Raw genomic sequence first — 9,015 nt, 5'->3', positions numbered from 1 at the left:
ATGGAAACTTTTGTGTTTAGATAAATTTTTTAATGATATTTTAAAAAGACCCCTATATGCCTATACTTTGTAGAGTTTTTCACATAAAAGGGTGTTTTACTTTGTCAGAGGCTTCTTCTGAATCTATTAAGATGATCATGTGGCTTTAGATGGTTTTTAATATGATTAACTAAATTAATTGTTTTCCTAATGTTAAATAATCTACACACCTGGTTGAAATTTCTACTTGATCATAATGAATGATTTCTTGGATAAATCATTGTAATCTGTTTAAAAGAATTTTGTTTAAAATTTTTGAATCAATGTTCTTTAATATCGGCTCATACTTTTCTTTCTGTGTTTTATCTGTCCCCAGCTTAGATATTAAGACTATGTTGGTCTCATAAAAGGATTCTGGTAGGGTTTTTTCTTTCTCAATTTTTGAGAATAATTTGTGAAATATAGGTACTAACTGTTCCTCAAAAGTTTAATGGCTTTGTCCTGTGAATTCATCGAGTGCAGGAGTATTTTTTTTCCTTTGGTAGTTCCTTTACAGTGTCAGCCGGATCCAAGTGACCTCTAATTTGCTGATGGCCAGAGCCCAACAGAGCAGGCTGGATTCAAGAGTGTCAAGAATTAAACAGAAATTTAATTTCAAAGTTAGGAAAATGGCTTGCAAGCAAGGAGGCAGATTAGATACATGTGTCAGGCTCCACTCCTAGCTGGGGAGGCAGCGTTGGGAGATCTCAGTATCACACCAAAGACCATGCAGTGAATTGTAGCCCTGGCAATGAGGGATAAGAGCAACAATGAAACAAGTTTAATTAACAGCAGGGCTCCATGACCAGAACATGGATACTTGTCCAAGTTCAGAGAACACCTGGTGCTGCTCAAAGCAATACAGTAACTACGAGACGTTCCTACTGCTCTCCTCCCACCACTACCCTAACCTCTTCTCGTTTGTTAGCCCTTTTCTCTTAGGGCTTTATTAGCTCCTCTCTTCTGCTTTTGTCTGGTCGTATATTTCTTCTCCTGCTTTTTTCCTTTCAGCCAGAAGATGCCCCCTTCTCCCTTTCATCCAAGTCATGCCTGTGATCCACGTGTGTCCTTCATTGCTCAGCTCTGGGACGTCTTCTCTCTCTCTTTTAGTTTGACTGATGATCTCCTCAGCTCCGATGGATTTAATTAACATCTCTTTGCTGATGACCCTCACATCCACCTTTCCTGTTCCCATCTCTCTGCTGACCTCCAATCTCCTATCTCCAATTGCCTTTCAGACATCTTGAACTGGATTTGCAACAGACATCTTAACCTCAGCATGGCCAAAACAGAACTCATTAGCTTTCCCCCAAATCTTCCATGTGGCTACCCCTTCCCTATTACTGTTGAAAGCAATGCCATCCTCTCAGTCCCTTAGGCTTGCAATCTAGAAGTCATCCTGGATTCATCTCATCCCCCATAGCCAATCTTTTGTTAAAGTCTGTTGATGTTACCTTTGCAACATCTCTCAAATATGCATCCTTTTCTCCTCTGCCACTGCTCATTGTGATGCAGGACCTCATCCCTCCCTACTCAGAAATAGCCTGTTGGTGGGCCTGCCTGCCTCAACTCTCTCATCATTCCGATCCATTGTTCCTTCAGATACCAAAGTGTATTTCCTAAAACATAGGTCTGCTCACATCACCACCTTACTCAATAAACTCCCATGGCTTCCTATTGCCTCCAAGAACAAAAACAAAATGTTCTATTTGGCATTTAAAGTCCTTTATAACCTAGCCTCCTCTTTCCACTCCAGTCTTCTTACACCTTACTCCCTGACACATATTCTTTGATCCAGGCACAATGGCCTCCTGCCTGTCGTCTCTCTGCTCTGAGCAGTCTCCCTGACTGACCCTCCTGCCTGAAATGTTCTCCCTCCTCCATTCCAACTCCTGACCTCCCTGGCTTCCTTTTTCAGTCTCAACTAAAATCCCTCTTCTTCAGGAAGCCAGTGCTTTCCCTCTTTTAATTATTTCCTATTTATCCTATATATAGCTTACCTTGTATCTATTTGTTTGCAAGTTGTCTTCCCCATCAAATTGTAAACTCCTTGAGGAGAGAGATTGTCTTTTTCCTCTTTTTGTATCCCCAGAGCTTATCAGTGACTGGAACATAGTAAGCACTTAATAAATGTTGCTTGATTGATTTTGAGACCTATGATCCTTAGACTGTCCCTATACATTCTGTATTTGAAATTCGCTTGTTTTGCTTTCATAGTAGGCATATTTTTTCTTTTAATATTCTTATTTTTCACTTCTCTTCTTTTAAACTGTGTTTCCCATCCGTGTGCGGGGTCATGACATATCTTACCACTATGTACTCCAGTGACTCTGGAGAAGACAGCTCTGCCTCACTTAAATCCAATTCATTCGCGAGTCAAGACAACACCCTTCTGACGTCATTGGTCCTCTTCCAGAACGCAGGACCACCACTGCCAACAAAACAACCCTCTCATGAGAAATGGGGAAACTGAAGCCCAGAGAAAGAGATGTAACAAGGAATTTTTGCATCTAGGCAAACAGCTGAAATATGCCTTCTGGGAGGCGGGGGGCGGGGCAGGACCTGTGTGTGTTTTGATGTCCCACCCTGTCTCTTGGGGACAGAAACTTGATCTTGGGAGTGTAAGAGAAATTATTGTAATTCTTGCTAACTAGGTGCTATTTCTAAGATGCGAGAGTGGTGCAGAGGTGACTTTGGAGTCCCATAGCCTAAATCTGAACTCTGTGACCTTGGAAAGTCAGCTAACATCTCTAGACCGCAGCTGCATCCCCTGTTCAATGAGGGGGTTGGCCCGGGTGACCCTCCCAAGTCTAGATCTTAGATGTCAGCTGGGGAGTCAGGAACCGGCCCCGTCCCCTGGGCCTTCCCTAGAAGCCGGCCGGCCGGTGGCTGCCGAGGGTGGACGCACACAACGTGACCCCGCCCCAGAGGATTTTTTTAACATCTAGAAGGCTTCACAAGAAGAAGAGGTCTGTGGGTAGGGAAGCTGGGGAGAGATGACACAGGGAAAGCCGAGGGCATTTTCCGGGATCAAAGTCGGCCAGCGCAATTCCCCCAGCGGGCCGCGGGGCCCACCCTGAGAACCGCTCCCACCCGACAGCTCCTCCCAATGCAGAGAACAATGCAATCCAAGGACACGCTCCCTAGGTTTTCTCCGCGGCGGACTGACGGGGCGGGGCAGGGCGGGCCAGCAGAGTTTTCTGGGAAATGTAGTGCCTCGTTCTTCTCCTCCGCCGGCTGAGCGGTTAGCTCTCAGTGCTGGAGAGGGGAGGGCGCTGCTCTAGACTACAAATCCCACCATGCCTTGCGCCCTCGGATGAGGTGGGCGTGGCGGCGGGAGGGGGGAGGGGTTGGGAACGCGGCTTTTGCGGAACAAGGAGCCGAGGAGAGCGGACATGGCTGCGGAAGGTGTCGGCGACGGCGGCTGCTCGTCCAGCGGTGGGGGCGGCTTCAGGTTCCCAGAATACGAGATACCGGAGCTGAACACGAAACCCTTCCTCGTGCGGGCCGTGGGGGACCTGTGGAAGGAGAGGCTTCTCGGGGTCCGTGACTTCTCCCTGGAGCCGCCTGCGCCCAGCAGCCTGGACGGGGCCGGAGCCGGCGAGGAAGATGCGGCCGTGGCCGAAGACCTGGGCTGCAGCCTGGAGACGGCGGCCGAGCTGAGCCTCGTGTGTGGGTGAGTGCTCAGGGCGGGCAGGAGGGTCCCCGTCTGAACTCCTGCTCTGCCCAGGCCCTCTTCCCACCCCCCTCTTTAGGACCGTCCTCGGACGCTTGTAAATGAAATAGGCCATTGAGGACAGTGGGGGGATGGGAGTGAACTAGAGGTGGGGAAGAAGGAAAGGGGGGGGGTATCCTTCAAAGAGACCTCAGAGACCAATCTTGCCTTTGTTATCGAGGAAGGTGCTTATCATGAAACAGTAGCAAAAGCTGATAAAGGAAACCTTTGGATGATGGACAAGTCCGGGAGGGAGGAGCTGGCGGAAATGTAATGGAAAGAGCACTGGAATTGGAATCAGATCGGTCAACCTTTAGTTAGTGCCTGCTATGTGCCGGGCAATTGTCCTCGGCGCTGGGGTTACAGAAAGAGGCTGCCTTCAAGGATTAAGATCCCGAATAATGGGGGAGACAAATCAGTGGATCTGGGTTTAGATCTCAGTTCCTAGGTGACCCTGGGCAAGTCTTTCACCTCTCTGGGCCTCATTGCCTCTGTTAAAATGAGGAGGTTGGATTGAAGTTCCCTTCTGGCCATGATTCTTGTCATCTCTGTGAATCCTACAATCTGCAACATTGTATCACAGATACCAGTTTTGAGAGTTTCTTTGTGGTGGAAATGCTGCTTAGTATCTTCTTACTGATGGTATCTTTGGTCAGTTTCCCTCACGTTCCTGCAAGAAAAGAACCTTTCTGAGAAAGAAAAAGACTTGATCTCATATTGCTACTCACGGTATTGGAAAACTAGAAATAGTCGTGTTCAAATTTGGCCTCAGACATTTGGCAGCAGTGTGACCCTGGGCAAGGCTGTGTTTGCCTCAGTTTCTTCAACTGTAAAATAGGGATAATAATAGCGCCCCTCTCCCTGGGTTGTCGTGAGGATCAGATAACACTTGTGAAGTGCTTAGTTAGCACAGTTTCTGGCATAGGGTACTAATGCTGTATAGATATTAGCTGTTATTGTTATCAGCTAATATCTTCTTAAGGAAGGTTTGTTTAATGGATAGAATGTTAAGCCTACCAGTTACATCTAGTGTTCATTTCACAGTAACTGTACCAAAAATATTTCATTGAATGAAGTTGTCTATTGTGATATCACAATTCTTTAACCTTACTTTTTAATTTCACCTGAATAGACCAGGATGGTTAGCTCATTGGTTAAAAAAAATTTTAAGTTATTGCATTTCCATCTATAGCCTGGATAAGTTGAAGTACTGTGAAGAGGAGGATGATCCAGAAGTCATTCCTGAAGACACCAGCCTAGTGACTTTGGGGTATAGTAGACTTTGATTTTTAAAAGTTCATTTATTATGTAGTAAAGTTACTTAATACACACAGTACTTCAATAAGACTAATGTGAAAATGTTTAATAGGAATGTACATGTGAAGTCTATATCAGATTGCAGGCTCTCTGGGGAGGGAGGGGGAAAATTAAAAACTTATGGAAGTAAATGTTGAAAACTAAAAATAATTAGCTTAATACACACAGTACTGTAATACAAAATATTTGCATGATAAGGTTTCTAAGCATAAACCTCTTGTGTACTTGTTCCAGACTTTTTTCATTAATGATACAGGTACTACCTGGGCTAAAAAAAAAAAAAAGTCAGCCTTGACTTCTCCAGTCTTTTGAGATCCAGATCCAATCTGTCACCAAGTCCTTTGGAGTCTTCTTTTTTTGTAATGGCTCACATCTTTCTTTCCATTCCTACTGCCAGCATCCTAATTCAACCCTTATTGCTGTGTCATAGAGAAAGAGATGTTATTTTCGCTCCAGTTATATTTTATAACCAAATAGTTTGTTATGAATGGAAATTTTGAATTTTTAGCAAGTTCACCAAGTAGTCTCTGCTCCGTCCCCCCATCACATTCATATTGCATAGTGCTATCAGATTAATTTTTACAGTGTTACTTCCATCTTGTCACTTCCCTACTCAGAAACCTTCCAGAAGTTCCCAGTACCTTGAGGACAAAATCCATATGCCTTAGTTTGATGTTATTCAAGAGCCTCCATATTTTGGCCCCAATTTCCCTTTCCAGGTTTATTTCTCACTATTCCTCCCTATTTTAATTGATCTATTCATAATTCTGTCAAAGTGCCTTTTTTATTGCCACCTCTTCTTTGCTTATCTCTTGGAATATACTCTTCCCTCTCTCATCCAAACTACTTATTTTTAAGGCCCTGAAGTATAATCTCCTTTACACCTTCCCAGTTCATAGTGACCTCTTCCTCACAGAAGTGTTCTTATAATTTGCGGTCTGGAATTACACTCTGTCTTTTATCATCACTTAACTCCTAAGATTGCTAGCTCTTGGAGGAAGATTTTCTGTCAAACCTCTTTGTATCTTTCCTACCCTGCCTCCCACTCTAAATATAATACCTTGCAGTAGTAGGGCATTGTTCGATTAATTAGTTGGACCTTTGGAATTCCTGGGAAAAGTATTTGACCTAATACACTGAAGCCTGGCAAGGAAATAAAAATGAATTAAACTTAGTAATTATTCAATTGTCATTAAAAGGTTGCTTGAGTCTGCTATTTTCCCTCTTCCTGTGGTAGAGTTTGTTCCTGTTAGACCTCCCTGGGGTTCCCTCCCCAACTCCATTCTGTGGGTCTACCTGGGTAAAATTATGCCTTTAATAAATTGTGATGAAGTGAGTTTGATAAGAGGAATCAGTCCACATTTCTTTTTCCCAGACTGGGTCTTGGAAGACTTTGTCATATGTTGAAAATGTTACCGATATCTAAGAAGAGGAACAGTGCAAGGTGGACAGAGCATTGAGCTGCCAGAGGCTATGCTTTTGTTCCTCTTTACCCCCAAACCATATCTGCGCAAACACACCGTAGAGATTTAATTGAATAGAGTTTTCTGGCTCCAGATCTAGAAATAATTCTCGTAAACCATACTTCTTATAAGGGTAGATATCAATTTCACAGAGAAGACAACTTGACAGAGCAGCCTATAAACATCCTGTGCTGATGTGGAACTCCATCAGCCCCCAGGAGTTTCTGGGAGTAGGGATGTCACCTGTGACTACTGGTTTAGGAAACTCCTACCCATGCAGTGAAAAATCATGATTCCAAAGGACTGAAGATGAAACATGCTGCCAGGAAAAGGCCGTGCGTGGACTCAGATGTAGAATGAGATGTGAATTTTGGGGTATCGCCAGTGTTGAAGTTTGCTTTGCTTGGTGATGCATACTTGTTATAAACGTTTTCTTGGTTTGTTTAATCTTGAAGTAAGGAGAGGTTTGGTGACGTTGAGGGGTAGGCACAGGGTCACACAACCAGTATATGTGAAAGAGATGGGACTTGAACTGAGGTCTTGATGCCAAGACTAGCTTTCTTTCTCTTACACTATGTTTCCTCTCAGCTTTCTAAAACTATAGCAGAGCAAATACTGAGATACTTTAATAGAGGAAATCCCTTATAATGGAGCTCTTTATATTAATAAAATGACAGGTTCAGTCTAAAGTAAATATTGTATAGATGTACATTCATATAAATATATGTGTGTACAGTCAAGCCAAAATTGAGTGTTTGAGTATGCATATTTGCTCCATTTCATTATAAGACAATATTATTTTCTCTGACCAACAAAGGGGCTACATAATTGTTAGTTATACATGATTGGGGATTGGATTGGGGGAGTGGGAGGCATAGAGACTCTCTGAAGGTTGCTCTCACTACCTACCCTCAGCAATCTATGTAGCATCTATAAACTTCAAGCTTTAGCCATTTAAGAGAAGATCTTGGTTCCCAAGAAAAGAAGAAATTAATTTTTACTATTTGTGCTAATTATAAGTGCCATAAAATAAACACATGAATTTACAGAAATTTAAGTTCCCCTTCAGCACATACTTACATGGACCTGTTGGTTTAATTTTGTTCCGTGGTTGGGGATCACAGAAAGGCTCCTGGCTTCAGTTGTTTAGCAATTGTATGCTATTTGTCAAATGAGGAGATGAGAAAAATTCATTCCAACTCTTTGAAAAAAAGTAAGTAACTTCCCCCTAAAGAAAAGCATTTAAATTATTGACCAAGTGTCACTTGATAAAGATAACACACTGTTGCTTGTGAAAGGAGTTTTTGCCACCGACTAGTTCTGTGATCTTCGGAAGATCGCTTCCTTTTCCTGGGCTTCAGTTTCCTCACCTGTAAAACTCTTAGAAGAGTTAGTAGATGATGTCTAAAGTTTTTTCTGACTTTACATTTCTGTGATGCTTTATGAACTTACCCAAAGAGAAACTGAGATTGGAATGGTATATGTATATGTTAAGATTTTTTTCAAATCATGGGTGGTAGCTTTTTTTTCTTGCCGATTTAAGAATAATTTAAATTAGATCTAGTAGTAATCATCTTCCTACATGAAAAGTGTAATTTAGTACAATTTTTAAAATTCAATTTTAATTTAAAATCATATTTAATTAAATTTCAGTCTTTGAATTCTTTCTCCTTTCCCTTCTCCCACTCATTGATAAAACAAGAAAAACAGAACCTGTAAACAAGCAAACAAAATATTTCCTCATTAGCCATGTCCGTCAAAGAATATGCCTCTGTCTATACTGAGTCCATCACATGTTCTCAGTCTAGAAGTGGGTGGCATGTTTTGTGAATCCTTTGGAATTGTAATTGGTCATTTTGTTGATCAGAGTTCCTAAACCTTTCAGAGTTGTGTATCTTTATATCATTGCTACTGTATAAATTCTTTTCCTGGTTCTTCACTTTGCATCAGTTCATACAAATCTTCTCAGGTTTTTTCTCAAACCATTCCCTCTATCATTTCTTACAGAATAATAGTATTCAATCACGTTGATAAACTGTTCGGCTGTTCCCCATGATGACTACCCCACAGTTTCCAATCCTGCTGCCACTAAAAGAGCTGCCATAAATATTTTTGTATATATGTGTCCTTTTCCTTTGAACTCTGGGAAACAGACCTCATAATGGTGTAGCTGGATCAAAGATTATGCGCGGTTTAATTACTGTTAATTACATAGTTTACACTTACAGTTAATTACAACATTCTCAGGATGGTTATACTAGTTCACTGCCTCACCAGCAGTACATTAAAATACCTTTTACCTCCATCTTCTCCGGCATTTGTCATCTTCCTTTTGTCAACCTAGCCAATGTAATAGGAGCACATTACTGCCTCAAAGTTGTTTCAATTTACATTTATTAGTGCAATTATTTCAGCATTTTTTCACATAGATATTGGTATCATGTATTTCTTCCTCTAAAAACTGTTTGCTTCATATCCTTTAAGCATTTATCAATTGGGGAA

At 42.0% G+C, this 9,015-nt stretch overlaps 1 protein-coding gene across 1 annotated transcript in view; it reads left to right on the top strand.

The window, feature by feature from the left end:
• The first annotated feature begins 2,249 nt into the window (after nucleotides 1-2,249).
• SNAPC3 (small nuclear RNA activating complex polypeptide 3) overlaps nucleotides 2,250-9,015 on the top strand; it is a 32,833-nt gene continuing 26,067 nt past the window's right edge. The window contains exons 1-2 of the mRNA XM_072656037.1: nucleotides 2,250-3,694; nucleotides 4,926-5,003. Of these exons, the coding sequence (XP_072512138.1) occupies nucleotides 3,414-3,694; nucleotides 4,926-5,003 (359 nt within the window). The 5' untranslated portion in view covers nucleotides 2,250-3,413. The remainder of the gene's footprint in view (nucleotides 3,695-4,925; nucleotides 5,004-9,015) is intronic.

The sequence above is a fragment of the Notamacropus eugenii genome, chromosome 1 (genome assembly GCF_028372415.1).
Source record: "Notamacropus eugenii isolate mMacEug1 chromosome 1, mMacEug1.pri_v2, whole genome shotgun sequence".
In the NCBI taxonomy this organism is placed as follows: Eukaryota; Metazoa; Chordata; class Mammalia; order Diprotodontia; family Macropodidae; genus Notamacropus; species Notamacropus eugenii.
Note: the sequence above shows the minus strand (reverse complement) of the source record. Positions and strands in the feature narration are given on the sequence as shown.